General features: G+C 36.0%; 3 protein-coding genes across 9 annotated transcripts in view; 1 reads left to right on the forward strand and 2 right to left on the reverse strand.

Moving 5' to 3' along the window:
- Window positions 1-23,228, reverse strand: part of LOC123880102 (WD repeat-containing protein 47) — a 56,392-nt gene that overhangs the window by 20,761 nt on the left and 12,403 nt on the right. The window contains exons 1-2 of one of the 5 annotated variants that reach the window (XM_045928013.1): window positions 14,750-14,873; window positions 13,214-13,637 (exon numbers count right to left, since the gene is read on the reverse strand). The exons of 2 other annotated variants lie outside the window; for them this stretch is intronic. In XM_045928013.1, coding sequence (XP_045783969.1) covers window positions 13,214-13,474 — 261 coding nt within the window. In that variant the 5' untranslated portion in view covers window positions 13,475-13,637; window positions 14,750-14,873. Of the gene's footprint in view, window positions 1-13,213; window positions 13,638-14,435; window positions 14,874-23,228 lie in introns of those variants that run through there. 2 more of the 5 variants (XM_045928010.1, XM_045928014.1) reach the window with 2 other exon arrangements.
- On the forward strand, window positions 15,531-18,081 carry LOC123880103. 3 transcript variants are annotated; one of them, XM_045928015.1, is made up of 7 exons: window positions 15,531-15,730; window positions 15,816-16,050; window positions 16,604-16,675; window positions 16,756-16,824; window positions 16,905-16,961; window positions 17,319-17,388; window positions 18,045-18,081. In XM_045928015.1, exons 1-6 carry the CDS (start codon window positions 15,630-15,632, stop codon window positions 17,379-17,381), a joined length of 597 nt encoding a protein of 198 aa, XP_045783971.1. In that variant the 5' UTR covers window positions 15,531-15,629; the 3' UTR covers window positions 17,382-17,388; window positions 18,045-18,081. The 3 variants fall into 3 exon arrangements, with proteins under 3 accessions (XP_045783971.1, XP_045783972.1, XP_045783973.1); XM_045928016.1 differs by lacking the exon at window positions 16,905-16,961; XM_045928017.1 differs by lacking the exon at window positions 16,756-16,824.
- LOC123880104 (putative nuclease HARBI1) lies at window positions 18,443-19,411 on the reverse strand. Its single transcript, XM_045928018.1, has 2 exons — window positions 18,992-19,411; window positions 18,443-18,824 (listed from the first exon to the last, which is right to left on the reverse strand). The coding sequence occupies exons 1-2, from the start codon at window positions 19,163-19,165 to the stop codon at window positions 18,450-18,452; spliced, it is 549 nt and encodes a 182-aa protein (XP_045783974.1). The 5' UTR covers window positions 19,166-19,411; the 3' UTR covers window positions 18,443-18,449.

The raw sequence follows: 23,228 nt of genomic DNA on the forward strand, positions 1-23,228 counted from the left end.
CCGTAACTACACATATTTCGTCACGTTAAAGTTAAAACTTTCGCTCCTTGCTTACGCACTTCAATGTTAGTTTTAATAAGGAACTATCAGTATTACATTTATTTTAGCGTTTAAATTATATTATTGATAATTATTCATTATAAATATCTGTACTTATGTTTTTAGCCAACCATACAGTATAAATTGTTACATTTTCCTTTTTAACACATTTTATATTAGCTGTGTCGGTAACTACAATGAAGGGTAACTGAAATACTTTTTACTTTTGTTAAAATATCAATAATTTGTAACAAACAAAACAGGGGTTTTGGAGTGGCTTCTGGACGCGATGCAGTAGAATTAGAACTCTACTTGGGCGGGTCTCAAGATGAAGCACATACGACTAACTTTGCCTTAAAGATTTTTATAGGTGGTAAAGAATAATTTTTTTACCAGACTTGCGAGGTTGTTCACTAAATATCACATTTAATGATGGCTATCATTCAATGTTAGAAACTGAGTAAGCGAATCAATAGGCTGATCTTATTCATAAATTGCGGGCGGCTCTTCTATCTATCTATTCTTTAAAATACACTTGTAAACAAAAAGAGATATATTGTTCAATAAATCATGTCACTTCTTTTGGTTCGCTATTCGTCAAATCAATATTTAAATCATCATACATTATACTATACAGGGTGTTAATATGGAAAATAAGCACATTTGTAGTGTGCAGATAAAATTAGTTACATACTTAAGCGAGATATTTAAAGTTTTCCTTTTATTAGTTTCCATCGAAACAGAATGGAATTTCTTTTAAGCTTCGATGAAAAGCCTTTAAGTAGATTTAAATTAATAAAATCGATTTGATAACTTTACTAGCTTTTTAATGTTCTGTTCAACACAAAACAAGAAGTTTTCATTTATGAAAAGATGAGTACCTAGTAAATCTTTCAGTATAAGATTTCCGCATACTGTTTCAAAGACATCCTGTATATAACAAATATAAATAATAAACAACTAATGGTTGCGCCCACGCATCAGTTAAGATAATACCTAGTGGAAAACTCAAATATCTAATTAGCCGCCGGTAAATGCGTTGTTAGATCTCAAGGCTTTTCCATATATAGATCACAACATAAACAAGTTTATGACACAAGTAACTCATCGTAAACTTAGTTCTACCCACGCGGGAAAAATGATTTCATAATTGAAATGTACTTATCTATACACCTACTTCGTGTACATAAGTAAAATAAGTTATTCTATACTTTACGGGCAAGTATTGTACGTGTATACCTAAATATACATGTAATTGGTTTCTCGGGAACTGCTCTAACGATTTATAGTGACCGCAAAACAAGTAACAAGTACGAAGTTGCAACATGGCAGTCTGCGCAGGTCATAAACTAAAAATTAAATACATAAGCCCGGTTTAGATTTGTTTTGTACAATTCCCAGACTACTTATTTTGCGACCACTATAATGGAGACCTGGAGAGAAATACGAGTGTACAGGCAAATTTTTATCCTGGAATTTAGCCTACGTGATTTTTAGGGTACCCCACTCAGAGGGTGCCAACGGGACGATATCACTAAGCCTCCTATGTCTGTCATGCAGGCTGTATCTCATGAACCGTAATAGATAGAGAGTTCAATTATCACAGAGCGTGTACCTATTTCTATAGCCGCTATAATAAAAAGATGATAGAAGCCAAGATGGCGAATATTAAAATGGCCGTCAAGCAAATTAAAAAAATTAAAAAGTACATTGTGTTATATTATACGACGCACCAACTCGCACTTGACCTGTTTTTATTAAACTAGATCCACGGGAATGAAGTCGCGGGCATCAGCTAATGTATGATCAGCTAAAGTTCTAAGCATGGAAAAAAACTATTTTATGTTATTAATACTAGGAATATATTACATCTGTTAAGATAACGGTTTAATACAATACAGCAAACATACCTAATGTCTATAAGAAAGGAGCCTTCCGGGGCTATTTACTGGACAACTACAAAAGCGAATGTGCCATTTATAGTATAAGAGCCCACTGATATAAAACATGGTGTTAAAAACAAAAAGTTTAACAAGTTTCAAAGTAAGGTCAGTTTTTCTGCCGACCTATACCTAAAAAGCCGTTTATAGCAAAAATAGTTTTGAGTGCTCGCTAAAAAACGTGTGTGACATCAAAAAAAAGGCGAAGGATCGTGTGTGGTGGCGCGCTCTTGGGAAGGCATAGGTCCAGCTGTGGACGCAAACAGACTGATTGATTGATAAAAAAAAGCTAATCTTACTAAAAAATAATGTTACGTGAGACTAAAGTTTTTATTTAGTTTTCAGTTTTGTTCTACGTAGCAAGTTTTTTAGAAACAAGTTTTTCTAAAATGCCATTTTTTTTGGCGATAACCCTGCAACAATTTTCTGTAGTTTACGACGTAGGACTGCAGTTTTAGTCCAATAACTACAATTGAATATCGACAGCAGAGTACAAAATTATGTTTATCAGTAGTAAAATTATGAATCGATACCAATAATAACGCATTTGATAATAGTAATTGCAACATCACCCTAATAACACCGTCTCTTGGACTATCATAACTATATCTACATCATTCTATATGTTACGCTATTTAGCATTGGAATGTTCTTTCATATTTGAGACTAGCTTTCTCCTGCGGTTTTGGCCACGGAATAATCTTTACACTATATGAAACAAAGTTGCAATCTGTGTTTTTCTGTACATTCACTTATATAACATCTAATCTATTAATCTATTCATATATTCCATTGGGGAATGTTAAAGCTTTCATCAAGAACGGTTAAAAGTAAATTATAAATCACATTTTTAGTCTTTTGCAATTAGCTTATAGTCTAGGTAAGCCAGGACAAGTCTGCTCGTATATTAGAAAGCCAAGTCTATTAGGCAATACCTGCTACATTTAATTTCCGGGATTTTCTAGTTAGATGCGCGGGACTGAAATTACTAAGGTGCTATCTTACCGGGTATTGCGGCGATACTCTATCTCAACATGGTGATACTATAACGATACGAGGAGTGACTCTGGACGAGTATAACGTCACGGCCTCATCTCGTCTCGCCTCGTCGCTAGGATATCGTAAGAGCAACCGCAGAGTTTCTTGCTGGTTCTTCTCGGCAGGAAGGACATTCCGAAATCCGAACCAGTAGTAGATTCACTTGACGATCCCAAAGCACTTGTGAGGGTTTATTTTCTGATAGGTGAATAAAAATGACAAATTCTTTCTATTTCTATCTCATGGATATAAGATACTCTGATGAACCTCAAATGACCAAGAAATGTGTTGTTTTTTGTTTGCGAACAACCTGTTTGAACCGAATGCCTACCAACACCGTCCACTGTTCCATACAGATTGCATACGAATGAGTAGTTAATAACGGCATCACTAAATTACGCAATATTTATAACCATTTTATAAGTGGAAAGTAAATTGGTTTTAAATCGAGTGCCAACAAAAGCATAATATTATGAATACATGAATATTTACATGTGAATAACTTACCTACCTACAATATGTGGCTAGCCTAAGAGTTGATGATCACGCTCGGCCTCCATTTGGGGCGTCCAGCATTCGATTTAGGGTACGCACCTCAACTTCTATACTTCTTTTAATGCTGAAGGAAAACATCATGAGGAACCCAACCAACCCTACATACCTGAGAGTTCTCCATAATAACTCTCAGGTATGGAAGACTGTAAGTCAAGCCAAAAATTGAGAAAAAAGGGATATGTTTGTAGGTATACCTAACAAACTGAATAACCGACTCTGGGGCTGATTCTGTTATCTTTCTCTAAGCTAAATTTAGAGCATCTGAATCTTTTTTTTTAAATATTGCTAAAAGGGGACGGAACATGAATTTTACGTTTAAAGACTAAATTTTAGTGCACGATACCAATTCAAACAATATGCTCGCGACTGGCAGCTAAAGTCACGAGATTTAACAGCTCTAAATTAAATTTACAAATGTAAATTAAAAATTTACAACCCCTGACAAGTGAAGGTTACAGTAAATAGAAAAGAGTTGATAACTTTCAAACGGCTGAACCGATTTTCTTGGATTATAGCTAAGAACACTCTCGATCAAGCCACTTTTCAAACAAGAAAAACTAAATTAAAATTTGTTCATTCGTTTAGGAGCTATGATGCCACAGACAGATACACAGATACCTACACACGTCAAACTTATAAAACCCCTTTTTGGGTCGGGGGTTAAAAACTGTGAAATTGTATCTGTCCTTTTCATTTTACATTAGTAAGAAGTGGATGCGAATACTCTAAAATTTTGTTGTACTCAGAATCAGTAGGTAGGTAGAGGTACCATTGGGTCACAAGATATGTGTGCCAAGTGTCGTAGGTTTTAAGTCTCCACTTTAGATACGTATTTATTTCTTTTTTACACATATAATATCATTGGATACACAAATATTTGTGTATCGAATAACAGTATCATAGCCGGTAATTTTGTGTACTTGTACAAATATTTGCGACATTCTTCATATTAGTATTACGGGGTTTTTCGGCCTACGGCCTATGACTCATTGGTGAAGTCATATGGCATGTTTTGTTATGGATCATTCATATAGTTGCATACTGACAAGAGCTTATATAATATTGTTAGGTGTTGTCCTTTTTTTTAAATTTTGTTTAACCAATGGAAAAAATGTTAAGAGGGGTCTCTCCGTCACCCGCTTCATACAAACGTAGTTCCAATTTCATTTAAATATTAAGCAACCAAAGTCCACGAAATTTTGCAGACATATTCTAGAAACTAATATCTATGTCTGTAGTTTTCCAGATTTCTGTTAAAATATTCGGTTTCAAAGTTACGCGGTCTTAAAAATTTTCATACAAATCTTTGAGCCCCTGTAATTTTAAAACTACATATTTTTAGAAAAATCTAAAACACCACAGACACAGATTTTAGTTACCATACAATCAAAGATTCTCATGGGGTTTTTAAGATATCTCAATAAAAAAATAAAAGAGGACGAAGTCACGGACGTCAGTTAGTAGACAGTAGTTACTAAATAAGTAGCAGTAGACAGCAGTTATCTACTAAATAAGTAGCAGTAGACAGTATTTATCTACTAAATAAGTAGCAATAGACAGTAGTTAGGTACTAAATAAGTAGCAGTAGACAGTATTTATCTACTAAATAAGTAGCAGTAGACAATAGTTACCTACTATATAAGTACCTATGAGTAGACAGTAGTGACCTACTAAATAAGTACCAAAAGACAGCAGTTACTAATAAATAGCAGCGGGATATTCAGATAAACGTCTTAAAATCATAATAAAATAGTAGTGACGTAAACGGTAGTTAACTCGATGCACTTTCAAAGTTCCAAACAATAATTGCATCCTATTGACTAAATTGAAGTCAGTTAGGTCAAACTGAATGACTTGCGACATCCAAGTTGTAATAATAAGAGTATCTACAGAAGAGAAAAAAACGCGCGTTTTGATTCATGCGTTCTTTAGAATATTAACGAACGATCTCATCAAAAGACAAAAAATATTCGAAAGGAAACCGGAATCAGTACGGAAGAATTTTGGAGTTCCATACGTCATACGGAAAAGGAACCTTTATAGAATCACTTTGTTGTCAGTCTGTCTGTCCGCCTGTCTCTCGTAACCGTCAAGAAAACCGTGAATTTGTGGTTACTACATCACATATAGATGACGCAGTCCGTCATTAACTTGCATGTTTTCACATAAAAGTGATAAGTATATCTTGTACTATGGTACGGAACCCATCATGTGATATTTATCACAAAAAAAACATATGTGTATATGTGTGAGATTTGTGGCGTTTAAAACTCCGTTGTATATGTTGCTGTTGTTAATGTATCCAAACATATCGTGCGTGTTATCGAGTTCGTCTGAATGATCTTTAATAAGGTGTTTATCAAACCGATTTATATAATCGTGACGAATCTATTTACTTCGTTTGTCGCAACCCATTATCTCACGGCTCACCGTCTTTAATATGCGTAGCGCTTAACCTCGGTTATGACCCAACTTCACTAAAAGCATCTTCAGATGTGCCGACAAGTTGGTTGGCGACACGTTATACGTCTGTCCTAGTTAACAATCACTACCCATATTATAATGACAAAAGTGTGTTTATTTCTTCTTCATTCAATCACGACGCAACGGAGCTACGGATTTGCATAGGTAAAGTTAAAGGCCTGGAGAGTGATATAGGCTACTTTTTATCCCGGAAAATCAAAGGGTTCCCACGGAATTTTTGAAACCTAAATCCATGCGGACGAAAACGCGGTAGTAGGTAGGTGATAAAACCAGCAGGGTCGAACATAGCAAATGGTCGAAAAAGTCGGCTGGTTTGAGTTTTATCTGAAGTTGGCATGTCTGTTCTGTTGGTAGCATTAAATGAATGGTTTAATTTTGGCTTACATAATAAAAACTTTCGCTGGAAGAATAAATTATCACAGTTTAAAATTCGTAAGATACCGAAAAATGTGGAACATACATTTTACTTTTATAGTGTACTGTATAAGTTTAGGCATTACTTCATTTGTTTGTTATTTAGATAAATGTGAACTCAATGATTGTATATATAAAAAAAACCGGCCAAGTGCGAGTCAGACTCGCGCACTGAGGGTTCCGTACTCGGGTATTTTTTCCAACATTTTGCACGATAAATCAAAACTATTATACATAAAAATAAATAAAAATCTGTTTTAGAATGTACAAGTAAAGCCCTTTCATATGATACCCCACTTGGTATAGTTATCTTACTTTGAAAATTGAAACACATTTTTTTTAAATGATGTAACCACAAATTCGCGGTTTTCAGATTTATTCCTGTACTTGTGCTGTAAGACCTGCCTACCTGCAAAATTTCATGATTCTAGGTCAACGGGAAGTACCCTATAGGTTTCTTGACAGACACGACGGACGGATGGACGGACAGAGAGACACAGGCAGACAGACAGACAACAAAGTGATCCTATAAGATATTTCCTTTTGAGGTACGGAACCCTAAAAGAAGATATGTTACATACGTATCTAAAGTGAAGACTTAAATCTAGGACACTTCGGTCAGATCTATAGAGCGCTAACTCTGTTACTCTCGTGCATTTCCATCTTCTGTCTTACTCATCGCCGAGCACGATTCACATACGCTATATAATATGAAGGAAGATGTCTATGACACAGGTTCTATGATTTTTTTGGACTCAGGAATTTTTAGGGATGTGTTGGACCGTCCGCGTCCCTTGAATAACCCCATGTTGTAATCTAGTGGAAAAAGGACCTGGCCCAAGATGCGGTCAAAGTGAATCATGCATCCCAGTGGTAAGGGTGAAATTGGGTATCTTGCCATTGCCTAAACATTAACTACCAAGTAAATAACTACCAATAGCATGAATACGTGCGTACGAAGTCGCGGCTATCAATGTACCTAATAATAATAATTAATTAATATAGAGAGCGGAGACTTCAAAGAAAATTGCATTGATAACCATATTTAATCAGTCACTAAATAAATATTATTATAGCACAGAATGTTATCTTTACTTGCATTTATTTTAATTAAGGAGGTCAGGCGTATGATTTATAAATTAATTAAACTTTATGATTTATATTAAATATGAAAATTGTATTAAAATATGAAAATAAATTTATATATAATAATTGTTCACTTCATCACGAGACCTACTTGATTAATATAGTTTACGACTTTATGGTATTACGATGCAAAAAGTGGACTAACAAAGGATTTTTCAGCGATTTAGATGTTGAAAAACTTCGATTTCCTGCTTTCGATGTTCTATTGTTACTTTTAAAAAAACAGAAGCTAAAAGAATTTAGAAGAGTTCAACAAAATATTAATAGGCGACGACGAAAACTATAATTTAATTTTAATTTTTGAAAAAAAATAATTATAAATGATATTTATTTAGGTATATATAAATAAGAGGATAATAATGAGGAGAGATAATAATGTTATAACATGACAATACTTTGTCGTAATACCGAAACAGATGGTAGGTACCGTTTTTGGGCAAACATTTATTATTTTGTTCAATGTAGCCTTATGTCAGAAACTCAGAACTCTAAATAAGGGAACAGATATGGCATTTTTTGATTTAATGTCTTGAATATTAGGTAGTCACCGTATTTTTAGCAAGTCATATATAAAGCCCAAGGGAACGTTAGACTTATGCGTTGGTCTGATCAAATCAATTCCACACTTGGTATAATCTGTCCGTATCTATACGGACAGTACCGCGAAAAGATCAAGATGCATACTCCGACGTCCAAGACATACGCGCAATACGACTATACAAATACAAACCTATCAGTCGCGGCTGTCAGTTACAGACGTGTCGAATAGCCCATAGTTAATTGTTTCACACTTTGCGCTATGCAAATGCCAATTTTCAATAACGCGCATTAATGATAAACTCGCTTCCTCTTCTAGCACTTCTATACACATTCTGCATTCTTTGGTCAGAAATATGTAAAAATGGCCATGATACACCGGTGCGGCCGCGACCATGTTGGGAGAGTCCACCGAGGCCTAGCCAACACATTCCTGATGTTATCGTCAGCTGCGCTTAATGACAGCTGGACCTGTTCTGAGAATTTGAGCTGTAGCGCTTTTGACAACTTTATAAAGAAAATAAGGCGCAACGCCCACGGACGGGGTGGAGTCGGTGGCGCCGAGAAACAGTATCTTTTTAGGGGAACCTTACCATTAAAAAAAATCTTGTATAATGGTAGGTACATGGAACTTTATAACTGAGGAATCGATTGATTGAAGGATCAGAAGTCTCAATATCTACATTCTAGAAGATATCATATAACCATTGGGTCCATGCCTATGGCTCGAGGGACGCTAAGACAAAGCCAGTGACAATCGTAATAATTAAAATCAAATAAGTAGTTTGATAACAATGATGATGATTTGGTATCAACAAGATGAACCTATAAACAACTAAATGCTAACTCTACACCCGCTATTTCTATAGTAGGGTAAGAAGATACTAAGGAGTATTATTTCTATTGTATTCCGTAACATACTTCTGCTCTGGCGAAATGTGATATTTAAATTTTAACGCTCGCTACAAAATATGCAAGGACATTAGACAATCGCTGTTATTGATATTCATGTGACATTTAAGTTTTTTTTTATGAACCATGGTAGGTGACGTAATCAAATACAAGTTTTCTCTAATAAAACTAGGTCAATATAGTTACAGTTATGTCAATAATATGTATGAGAACTGAGAATCTGGGAGGCCTATGGATATTCATCCCATGAAAACCACCATTACGTTATAAAACGAAAGGAGTCATATGTTTGCAACCCAGAAAAAGAGATTGGATAGTAAACATTGCACCTACTAGACCCCAGTAATTTAAAATAAGCATTTAGTTTGATTTTGACAGCTAGTCAGCCCTATACCCGTATTCACCAATCAGATGACTGTATCACGTCAATTTACAATGATCTGATTGGTGGAACCTACACTATGCGTTCGAGCGCACTGTGAGACCTCATAGTAATGATTGTGATTCCGGCCTTTAGATTACAACAATATAATCACTTCTGATTGGCTCACCTTTTCTTCACTGCACGGGTCTCCTCTCATGTTGCGGCTACATTAAGGTTAACGTCAATGCCCAACAACGCCATAATTATCGCGACAATCAACGTTAAACTGAGTGGCCACACTTGAACGGTTAACGTCTAATGCCAATTGAATTGGGGTTAAAATCGTCTAACGCCAAACGGCATTGTGAATGCCATTGTACGTTGATCGTGGTTTAACGGGAAACGCCGTTGAAAAGGCCGCCGTTGTTGGCCAGGACATTATACATGCAGGTTTCCTCAAGATGTTTTCCTTCGCCGTTAAAGCATCACTTGCTTCAATTATTTTATTTTTATTTACACTTAATTTAACAGGGCTCTCTCCGTCACTCGTTTCCACTCGTTTCATACAATCGTAGTTCCAATTTCATTTGAATATTAAGCAACCAAAGTCCATGAAATTTTGCAGACATATTCTAGAAACTAATATCTGTGTCTGTGGTGTTTTAGATTTTTCTAAAAATATGTAGTTTTAAAATTACAGAGGCTCAAAGATTTGTATGAAAATTTTTAAGACCGCGTAACTTTGACACCGAATATTTTAACAGAAATCTGGAAAACCACAGACACATATATTAGTTTCTAGTATATGTCTGCAAAATTTCATGGACTGTGGTTGCTTAATATTCAAATGAAATTGGAACTACGATTGTATGAAACGAGTGACGGAGAGAGCCCTCTTAATTGCTTGAATCGCACATAACTCTGAAAAGTTGCGTGCACGGGATCGAACCTCCGAACTCAAACACTAAACGAACAAAAATCTATTGCCATAAAACGTATTATCCTTCTGGGGGAAAAAATCGGCATTCATACACTGAACAAATTAACACTTCATGGACAAAATCTGTTCTATTTTTTATTATAATGCATTATAACGTCGATTAAAATTATGCAAAAACAATACATTAAACCAATAAAATTTGTACAGTGACGAATGTTAGTTATTAACTAAGTAATTATGTACACTGCTAAGAATTATAACAATAAATGATTACGTAGTGGTTAAAATCGCGTAATAAGTCCTGTAATATATCAATTCTTCTATTACACGCAACTGCATACTATCAAGACGTAAGGTGCATTCGTAACTCTTACTAGCCGGGTAAAGGGTATAATAGATTAATTCTTATTAAAGCTGATAAAAGGTAGATTACGAGCCGAAACCACCGTTTTCAAACGTACTAAAAGTGCGGTTGACATTTCGCACCCCTAAATCAAAACATCATCTAGATGTTGATGTTGTCTACGATGACGAAAAAAAAAATTCGGCACGTTGGCCGTCTAATACGCGATCAGATCAGCATACGAGCTGATTATGCCTAATGTTTTTTGCATTCGTTTGGTTCGCTGTTTGTAACTGATACGATACCTGATACAAATAAAAAAAACCGGGCAAGTGCGAGTCAGACTCGCGCACCAAGGTTTCCGTACTCGGAACTTTCCGATTGCCGACTACTCGTATTTTTCCGACATTTTGCACGATATATCAAAAACTATCATGCATAAAAATGAATAAAAATCTGTTTTAGAATGTATAAGTTAAGCCCTTTCATATGATGGCCCCCCTTGGAACACTTACTTTAAAAATTGAAACACATTTTAATTTTAGATTTACCTACCAAATTGCCAAACTTCATGATTCTAGGTCAACGGAAAATACCCTATAGGTTTTCTTGAAAGACACGGCGGTCGGACGGACGGACAGACCGACAGACAGACAGGTAGACAACAAAGTGATTCTATAAGAGTTCCGCTTTTCCTTTTGAGGTACGGAACCCTAAAAACGACAATATTAACGACATAATATTTTAATGTAAATAACGGTTACATACCACGATTAATTTGATGGTTTTATCTGTTCAACTCAATTGCACAGGTCGTAGTCACGACGGGACGGGACGGAGATAAAACCATCAAATTAATCGTGGTATCTACCCGTTATATACATTAAAATATTACGAATCTAATCCCGTTTCACTAAGAGAAGCTACCGCGAAGCTCTGCACTAATAACTAAACATATCGACAAGTACAAAAGTAGTAATCGTAACGCTTATTAGCCATATAACGGCTATAGCAGATCATTAAAACGGTTAAAATCTAATTGCAAATATTATCTGCAAAGAGCACTTATGCGATACTTTTAATTACCAAGTAGCTAGTAAGCCGTGGCATGTGCAAAACAGCGAAACAATACTCGATAATAATTGAATACAAAAAAAAACACACTGTATTAAGTAGTACATATTAAGATTGGTTAAGTAGCTTCGCTAATCTATTGTAACTGTTTACTGGTAGTAATTCGGTTGAACGCCATCTATCAATTAAACAACATTGACAGATCTAGCGGTTATAGTATTTAAAATATAGAAGCAGCATATGGCCGAATACTGAAACTTAAACGTACTAAACTGATTGTTTTTGGCACTTGGCACAGCCTAAATGTTAATAAGCGGTAGACAATCAATAGTTAAGACGCTCTTGTGAATTAAGCGCATTATATACTTTGAATGTCATTAAAAGCATAATGGGTTGCACCAGTTAGTTGAGTTTTGTAAAGCACCATGCCAATAGTCATTGATGTATAAAATATATAGATTTGTGCAACCAAACTTTGATTAGTGGCAACCGTAATCTTACTTTGACCGCCTGATAGCAACAAGTCTGTTTTTAACCCCCGACCCAAAAAGAGGGCAAAAAAATCTGCCTGTGGCATCGTCTCCTAAACTAATGAACTGATTTTAATTTAGTTTTTTTTTGTTTGAAAGGTGGCTTGATCTTAGCTATAATCTAATAAGGTTCTTAGCTATAATCCAAGAAAATCGGTTCAGTCGTTGAAAGTTATCAGGTCTTTTCTAGTTACTGTAACCTTCACTTGTCGGGGGTGTTATAAATTTTTAATTTACACTTGTCGGCTATTAGTGTTTAATTTCTCAAAAGTAGGTACTTGATTGAAATGAGGAAATAATTTGATACCTCATCTATATTCGTTAGGATAAGATTTGCGTTTAGGTAGACTAGATATTATACTGTTTAGAAATTGAAAGACGTAGGTAGGTACGCAATCTCTAGTTCAAAATGACAGCTCTAAGTGTATTGCTATTCCTTTATGCTTCTTGGCGAAAAGAATAGCGCTAGATTACCTATAAATATTCAGTTTAGATATTGTGTACAACAGAATTAAAATCAATAAGCACGACGATAGAGGGCGGAATCAAAATCAATAAAAAAGTGTGAAATATTATGACTGCCTCCTAAAAGTATGACCTCACCAGATGGCTTCTAAATTAGACATTGTGTTTCGCAATAAATAATACTAAAATGGTTATTATTGGTCATTGTGTATATTTATTATCAGACTTGAATTGAATGATGCTCGTATGTTATTTACTAAGGTACTAGTAAACATTGGACCAACGCACTGGGCCAATGTATACCAATTATTGTGTGAACGAGCAAAATACGCCAAGTAGTGATGTAAAAGTTGGTCCAAGTGCACTGGTCCAGCATGTACAAGGGCCTACATTTCACACAGACAACAGTGAAGTACTGTTCAATATAGTTACCTTATTGTGTCCGCAAGACAGTCTTTCATCAGACGCCAGTGATGAATTACTTTTATGTCGATCAAAGTCCCAAGTAGACTGCCACATATCTAAAGAATCGGTTGATGATTTTTTCGTATCTATCGAGCTCTTTCTTGATAGAGAGTTGAGGGAACCGACGACGTAGTCTCTCTTCATATCTCTTATGCCAGTACTGTTGAGGGAATCTCGTCGGTTATAATTCACGATGTTGCTTCTTGATAAATTCGGGAATGATCCCATCGAATGCCTCTTTGAACTATATCTTTGTGTAGGGCTTGGGGTGTCTCTCCTTGGAGGCGTTTGGGAGGGACTGTGGCGCTCTCTGCGTAGAGTGCTGGGGAATGTCGAAGGGTGTTCGATGTCTCGCGAAGGCGATCCCGGTATAACGAGCGATCCCCTACGCCTGTTTACCACATTTATTATAAAAAACATTTGCTTTTACTTGTTAATCAAACATCGAATAGGCCAACAACCTTTCATATAAACCCTTGCAATATTTTCAAGTCGTTCGAAAATTGTTAAGTCATTTTAAAATACTAATATGTAGTGTACTTTCGCAAGAAGACTAATCATTTTTATAAAAACTTAATTTATTGACGAGAAAACTGATTTACTTGTGATTCTCTCAAAAAAAAGAGAAGACTATATGAATTTCATCAGATTATAATCTTTGTTTACTTAAGTATAACCACGGGAACAACATGTATTTTTATAGACTAGTTGCTCACGTTCATTCACTCAGACAGTTAGACTTTCCGTATCCTTTCTATACAAAGATCCGTATCGAGGAATGTTTATAAAGCCCACAAATACTAACACTCCTTACTATGGTAAAGCGTTTAATGAGCAAAGGTTTTAAATGAAATGTGGATACGATCGGTATTAGGAAGCGTCATTACACAAATACCTTCCTACGTAACCTTCTAAACACCCCTGGTAAAAAAATCTGCTTCAAAAATAAGAGCTTTTGGGAAATAATGGTCATATATCAAAAAAACAGACCTGATAACAAGTCCGTTTGCTGGCGAAAAGGAATCTCTGAATCCAGAAGTTGACTCCCTAAGAGCGACAATAAAAGAGCTTCTGTGGAATTATAACAACGTAATTGATAAAAGCTGCACGTGTATTTAGCGCAACTCAATATTTTCTAGTATAGCAAGGGTCTATATTCTTACTGTCGGCCTATATAAAAAAACCAGACCTGATAATGAGTCCGTTGGTCGGCGATACAGACTCTCTGAATCCAGGGGTTGACTCCCTACTGTGGAGGTACAGCGACGATCTGTAAGGGGTGCTGCATCGACCGTGGACGTCGCAATGCGGGTCGTGCTCGATGGTCGAGCTGACTAATGGGGAATGGCGACCCTCGCCCTCTAAGGTCATAGTCCCGAACATCGAGTCCAGTTGCCTCATTGCTATCGCCTTCTTCACCGCCGCCATTGTCGAGACTCACTTACTTCTCACTTCGACAAGTTTCGAGTTTTTAATTCACAAAGTAAGAATCGATGTTCTAACCTTTACGTACGATTGTATCTCGTTAGCACAAAAGCGTGACAAGTATGTATGTCCTCGAAGTGCGCGACTCGACTGGACCGCGCGGACGGCATTGCGCACAAGCACTCGCCTATGAGTCACAAGGTATGCGCGCGCGCACTGAGACTAGGGCTGCCATCCGTCAGGGTTTCCCCGGATTTATCCTAGTTGGGAAGGCGTCCGGCAGCGTTCGGGCGTAGCTATGTATACTATCCGGGGGTTAATAAAAAAGAAGGGGGTTAATAAAGAAGAAAGAAGAAAATTGGCGCCGATCCTGATGTGTTTCTCTATTTTATTTATTTTTATTTTATTTGTTTCAGAACCGCCCACAGAACTACACACACACAGTCTTATTCATAAAAATCCCTTATTATAGGTTTAAATCGTTCATTAGCTAAAATACTCATTAGGCCTATTAAACGTTTCATAACTTTCTTTTTTCATAAAGGTTCAATAAACCTCTCACAGCTAAATTCTCGCTATAGGCTAGTTTCGCTTTATTATGTTGTCGTTCTGATGAATTCATAGACAAAATGCCAAAAATACTGGGCTCATGCTGGGCTCTGTGACAAAAAGTGACGCATGTGTGACATTTGTATACCGTCAAAAGTGTCAACTGTCAGGAGGATAGGTTGGATCATTTGGATATTATCGTTCGGAATTTTGTTTATAACTTAATTAAAAATGGAAACAGGAAGAAAAGTGGCTAAAAAGAGAGAAAGAAGTGAGAATTGGTTAAGTGAAGACTGAAGACAAGGTTAGTACCTACAGCAGTTCTCTACAATCTACACAAGTGTGTATTCGGTGTACTTCCTTTTTTTATATATATTTACGTGTTTATTTCTTTCCGTAGTATTTATTAATGGAGTTGGTCAGGGAGAGGGTGGCTGTGATTGAAAACAAAAACACGGATACTAACACTAATTCCAAAAAGCAGGCAGCGTGGGCAGATTTGTTAAATAGGTATCTAATTATGGTGTTGTTAAAATCAATACAATGCATTATACTTGTAAATAAACATTACATGTCATAATATTATTGTTCACAGTTTTAACAGTATGTGTAAGGGGAGCAAACGTATCCTTCCACAGCTAAAATCACAATGGGGCATCATTAAGATGCACGAAAAACGATTAAAATCATTAGAGCGGAAGCAAATCATTGCTACAGGTGGCGGCCCACCGCCACAGTTGGACCCTCTAAAGAGTGAAGACATCAGTGCATGGCTTCCCAATGAATTTGTGATCGACACAAATGAATTTGATTCTGATCAAATCAATCAGGTGAATGTTTTACAATATATTGTGTAGGTTTATGATCCGAACATTGGTGACAAGGGTCTTTTCATGTTAATGAAGTAACTTATAAGTCTCGTTGTTGTGAGAGATATTATACATCTTTATTATTATGTCTTAGTTGCTAGTTCATGTACTTAATACAACTTAATTAGGATATTATTTGTTATCAAATAGTTTTCTAGTGTTTCAGTCTGTACTCTCACATCCATATAATATCATCATCATCATAATCAACCCATCGCTGACTCACTACAGAGCATGGATCTCCTCTCAGGGTTTGGCCATAGACTACCACGTTGGCCAAGTGCACAATGGCAGACTTCACACATCTTTGAGGACATTATGGAGAACTCTCAAGCATGCAGGTTTCCTCATGATGTCAAGTGATATTTAATTATTTAAAATGCACATAACTCTGAAAAGTTAGGTGTGTGTCTGTGATTGAACCCCTGACTCTGATTAGGAGGTGGACGTCCTAACCACTATCACAGGCTATCACAGTACTTTATCCATATATATGAGTAATATATAATTTCAGGTCAAGGTTGGAGGGCTGTCACCAGATGAAATCATCTTAGAGGTACATCAGGAGGATGGAATTACAGAAGAGGTAAATTAATATTTAACAACATGGGTTGATCAATGAATTTTGATAGTCATCCCAATTTAATAACACTTTTATTGCTTCAGGTCCTACCTCATACTACTCCTCCTACTAATCATGAGATGAGCAAAATAAATCAAGAAAATGAGAACAAGGTCATAATGAGCTCATATCAAATGCTGCACAAGTACCTACAGGTTCATCAACTTCACCTAACACACTTTTATTGCTTCAGATCCTACCTATAACTAATGAGAATGACCAGCGGAAAAAAGAAGGAAATGAGAACAAGGTAAATATTGAATGCTGCCCAAGTACCTACAGGTTAATCAACTTCACCAAAAATTCTACGCTGCAGGTGCAGCTTTTTCCACAATTTTTTCCTTGGCAACCGGTTTCTTCCTTTTTCCATCCCCTAAACTTGGCAACTGGTTAGTACTTCATAGCCTTTTTACCACTGAGCACTCATAAAAATAATTATATTACATTAGAACAATAAATAACCAAACCTCAACTACAGTAATTAAATTACATACTATGAGGATGGTTTTATCATGCATTCATTAATTTGTATTTGATAAAAATTTGAATATGTAAGTCTTTCCTATGCCAATGAGTTGATTTTAATAAGTAATAATTATTATTCTAGGTTGAGTCTGCACTGACCAATCGTTTAATAAGAAAAAAGAAGAATAAAAAAAAAAGAAAATGAGAACAAGGTAAAACAAATATTCAAAAGCATCAAGGTAGTGGCAGCAGCCTTTGAATTTGAAATGTTTCAGAAATAGTGCTTTTATATCCATCTAGACCTAAAATTGATGGGGAATTTGAACATAAAACATCTTTTGACTTCAAAGCACACATTTTTTTTTGTTAATGTACAAATCCATCCATACTATATATCACACTTATAATATTATAAAGCAGAAAGTTTGTATGTGTGTGTGTGTATGTTTGTTACTCCTTCACGCAAAAACTACTGGACGGATTGGACTGAAATTTAGAATGGAGATAGATTATACCCTGGATTAGCACATAGGCTACTTTTTATCCCGGAAAATCAAAGAGTTCCCACGGGAATTTTAAAAAACCTACATCCACGCGAACGAAGTCGCGGGCATCAGCTAGTAATTTTATAAATGCGAAAGTGTGTCTGTCTATCTGTTACCTTTTCATGGCCCAACAGTTGAACCGATTCTGACGAAATTTGGTACAGGGTCAGCTTATATCCCGGGGACGGACATAGGCTACTTTTATCCTGGAAAATCAAACAGTTCCCACGGGATCATTAAAAACCTAAATCAAGCGGACGAAGTCGCGGGCATCCTCTAGTAGTAAGTATAAGTAAATACCTATAATATTTTGTATATTACAGACATCTGCTGCTGCAAATGCCATCGCAAGCGTGGAAATCGATTGCAGGAGGGAGCTCCACAGAGCTCAAATGGATAATGAGAAAAGGATAGCTCGAAATTTAGATTTAGAAGAAATTTTGATAAAAAAAATAATTGTATATTATGAAAAAAATAAATAAAATGCTTTAAAATAACATATTTTTTAATTAATTTACTAGCTAAAATGTTGGTCAATAAACGCACGCAGAAAAGCACTATTTCCCATTCTTCCTCTTCCAGCCTCATTCGAATGTGCTGCAGAGTCATCCTCCTGAACAATATGGACATCATTTTCTGAAATAAAGTAATAATTGTTAAAAATATTGCTTAACAAATAAATGTTGATGAAAAATTATGCTAAACTAAAAATTACCTGGAACAGGGTCCTATTGGTCTATTGCAATATTATGCAAAACTGCAAGAGCCACAATTGTAGGTTTTACATTGTGCATGTGAACAGTGACTCCATACAACAAACTTTGGAACCGTTGCTTCCACACGCCAAAGCAACGTTCTACACAGTTCCGTGTAGCAATTTGAGCACGATTGTAATTTTCTTCACGTGCATTTTGAGGTCTCAGAATGGGCGTGAATAGATATCTTTCCAGGCGGTACCCCGAATCTCCTAAGAGTCGCCCCTTAAAGTCTCCGCGCTCGAAGCGCTCTTTAAGGGTGGACTCATTAAATATGCGGGAGTCGTGGGTACTACCACGCCATCTGGCAACAATATCTCTGATGCGTAGTTTAGCATCACAAGTTACCTGAAAAAATATGTCTGCATTTAAAATAAAAAACATTTAATACAAAAAAAGTAAAGGACCTAGGGCCATGGAGTCTTAATGCTGCCTGTCTGTCCAGCATGGAGATGCTATAGGTTTTGTTGCTGTACATGTACTTATTAGGTAAAAGTATGTATTAGGTACAGTACCTGGACATTCATCGAATAAAATCCTTTTCTATTTATGTAGTACTGAGCTGCATCACCGCCATATTTCTTTATTTTAATATGAGTACAGTCAATGCAGCCCAGTACAGAAGGAAAATTCCTGATTTCTTGAAATTCTCTGATAACTGTTTGTTGTTCTATCAGAGTCTGAGGCATTTTAATATAAGTCGCTGAGTGCCGAGCTATCGCGCGAGCTACTCTGGCACAAATGCGGCTTACAGTTGGTTGAGACAACCCATGTAAATCTCCCCCATCTTCTTGAACCTAGACAAAAAGTACATGTTAGAAGAAATCACATATAAAAGGAATAATTAAGTACATGAATAGAAACTTCGAAATTAAGTAGGAACTTACTTCACGACGTCCCCAGCATCTTATAGCAGTTAAAACTTGCAACTCTGGTGAAGTAACACAGCCTCTTGAATCGAGTTGCAAATCTTGCCTGACGAGATTAATAATAAACCTTGCGGTATCTTTACTGAAGCGGTATCGCCGTTTAAACTCGATATCCGGCAAAGAAAACGGGTCAAATCTCTTCTGGTACACCTTCTGACGACGGCGACGTGTAGGGTTTTCGACATTCTCGATGGCGGCTATAGCTTGCAGAGCTTGCATTATGATACTTTGATATGATAATAATAAATTACGTACAAATAATTACAAACTACAATGCAATGACACTAGCATCAACGAAAATAATTATTAACTACACTTCAATCAAATTATCAGCTGTCATCTGAAGACAAGACGGCGGCCATGTTGTTCTTTATTAAGGGTTTATAGTAGGGTTGAGCCTGTTATAAGTTATGGAGCCGCTATTGAATACTTTAAGAGCATTATAGCACTATTGAACGTTTATGAAAGATGTTTTTGAGAACTTTGCTCATAACAAGCTAATAAAGCTTCTATAAATTTTTATGAATAAGACTGTTAAACTATAAATGTTATTTCTTAAGTTCTATAGGTCTCATGTAACTTTAACTTACTTACTTTAACTTCTTTTTATACTAAATTTAGAGTATCTGCTTCTTTTTTTATTGATCTTATTTTATATTGATAAAAAAGGACGGAAAACGACTTACTAACTAAAGCCTCTGAATTTTAGTGCTACTCTACAAACATTATTTGTAAAAAAATGAGGTGTGACAGTTATAAATTAAATGTGGTTTGTTTGCACTTATCTTATTACATTGATAAGAAAAAGATGAGAATATTCTAAAATTTGTTTACCATGAGAATAAATAAGTTGTGACTCAATAAAAAAAGAATAGAGAGATACGTCCAGATTTTTGGACTAAAATCAAGGAGGTTTCAAGTAGGTCCCTAGTCCTGGATTATAGATTTAACAGATGGTAACCCTGTCTGAGACCAACTATTTAACATGCCCTACAATTACACCGTAGATGTATGTAAATATGGTGACAAGGTGGTAAATAAATACGACTACGCTTGAAGAGTCACTTCACTATATTATTATAATAAGAAAAGTTTAAATAAACAATTTCCCGAATCTGTTGTCTTTTTCTAAACTAAGGGAGTATGTGCATCCTGCTCCTTTTAAAACTGCTAAAAAAGGACGGAACATGAATTTTACATTTAAAAACTCTAAATTTTAGTGCACTCTAAATTTTAGACAACAATTTCATGATAGACCGTACCTCTGAAGTCGCACGTCCAGTATTTGTGTATCTAGTGCATCACTGTCGTCTGACTGGTCTGAAATTCCTCGTCATTCGGCACAGAAGAGTTAGGATCTTTATCCTGTGATATTTGATTAATAGAGCTAAGAGAAGCTTTGTCAATATTTGAAGATTTGACATTATTTGTGGAATTTAAAGCTTGGCTGGTATCCTTACTAGTAGATGCAGATCTCAATGAGCTTATGTTTGAAAATCCCGGATTCGCCCCGGAAATTGACATAAGCAACTGTTTATCCCGGAAAATCCCACGGGGTTTTAAAAAACCTACGCGGACGAAGTCGCGGGCATCATCTAGTTTAATATATTTTCGGATCGGAAGTCAAATCTGTAGATTCTTGTTCACTTCGGCTACCCGTATGAATCCGGGCCGAGGCGCTAGTCAATAATCTATACCATTAGTTTATGAGCTTGTATGTAAGGGGAAGTCACCGCAACAAATTATATCTGATTGTGAAAATCATTTCAATGATAGGTAGCCACATTAATCGCGAATGTATTAGGCTACTATATCACACGGATGAAGTTGCGGGCAAAAGTTAGTAAAAAATACAACATTACAATCAACTTCACAAACTAAAAAGAAAAATAAAACCGACTTCAAAAACCAAAAACACTAAAAAGTAGAAAATAATTTTTGTTTAGCTACACATGTAATGTACCTAGGTATGAAGTCGAGCGAGCATATTAAAACAAAATTAGAAATCCAAGAGTGAAGCTCGCCCGACTTCATACCTAGGTACATTACATGTGTAGCTAAACAAAAATTATTTTCTACTTTTTAGTGTTTTTGGTTTTTGAAGTCGGTTTTATTTTTCTTTTGAAATTTTTTTATTTCACAATTTTTAGTGGCCCCACTGTACTATAATATGCTATGCCCAGTTAAAACCCTACTGTTTACTAAGCTATTACAGTGATCGCGAGCAATTTGCTCTTATCCATTGAGGAGTTCTGTTCTCCATCTCCGAAGATATTCATCAGATCTTCACCAAATTTATATGGGACCACCTGCACAGTATACCCTTTCAAACAAAAAAAAAATTTTCCAAATCGGTCGGGGTCTTTGAGTAATCAGGGAACATACATATAAAAAAAAAAAAGATCCCGACGAATTGAGAACCTCCTCCTTTTTTGGAAGTCGGTTAAAAATCTGACTTCTTCGAATGCTACTAGCAAAGGTTGTCAGACTGAAATCTATCGAGCGTACTAGTTAACTTTGCTCATATTTTATTTGGAGTTAAAATGAGACAGATATAATTTGTCAGAGCCACAAAGTCTCGTTTTAACTGTGTTTTAAGTTTGAGCAAAGCCAAAGTACGCTCTATACATCTGGCTTTCAGACAGCGTCAAACGTTCCTCTTTTCTTATCCGAACCGCTAGGATATGGAACGCCCTTCCGGCATCAGTTTTCCCTTCCACCTATAATATGGGTACCTCCAAGTCAAGAGTGAATAGGCAACTTGTAGGCAAGCGCGCTCCATCTTAAGCTGCATCATCACTTCTTATCGTCAGGTCTGATTGCAGCCAAGCGCTAGTCTATATAATTAAAAAAAAATATTGCATAGCCAGAACTTTGCGTTTAACTCTTCTCTGCTCACGGCAACTTTTCCCCGCTAGCTATAATATTAGTACCTTCCATCTACCATCTTCTAGGCAGGCACGCTGCACCATAGGTTGAATCATCACCTACTATTTGGTGTGATTGCAATCAAGCGCAAGTAGCTAAAAATAACCTGCTTGGAGATCTTCTTTAAACGCTATGAGAGGTAGCTATAGAGAGACTCAAGGTAATGTGTTCCCAGCCTAACAGGGACGCATGTACTCGTAGGTGTTAGTTCAAGTTTAAGCGAAGGTCGCTCAGCGCTTATATTTTGCCGTCATTAAATGGCAGCGGGACATAAAATTATGTATTCATTAATAACAGAAACCCACACTCCATTACCAAGTCAAATATAGACATAATACGAGATACATCGATTTGTTTATTTCTTATAACATGTACCTACAAATTATGCATACTTACATATTTTATATCGTTGATTTTATCGGCCGGGTATTTTTTAAACTTATTAGAACTATCAACACTGTTAAAGCAACTTATTCCGAACCTTTCCTATAATTTCAATAATCCTTTTTATACAATCCTTCTATACAATTTCATGCTATATTTTTGACGATGTTGTATGGTCGTGTGGTACGTTTGAAAGAACCCTAACAAAATTACTTTAATCAGCTGATGCATGATTTGTTAAGGTTGTTTTAGCGACTCCATCGTTCTGTGTGATGTAACCACAAATTCACGGCTTTCGGATTTTTTCTTTACTTGTCCTGTAAGATCTACACACCTGCCAAATTTCATGATTCTAGATCAACGGAAAGTTTATAAGGAAATAAGTTTTCTTGACAGACAGACATAGAGACAGACAACAAAGTGATCCTATAAGGGTTCCCTTTTTCCTTTTGAGGTACGTAACCTTAAAAATAACCCAATTGTTGAAGTCGGTAATAAGCAAATAGGTACA

Source organism: Maniola jurtina, chromosome Z (genome assembly GCF_905333055.1).
Source record: "Maniola jurtina chromosome Z, ilManJurt1.1, whole genome shotgun sequence".
NCBI lineage: Eukaryota > Metazoa > Arthropoda > Insecta > Lepidoptera > Nymphalidae > Maniola > Maniola jurtina.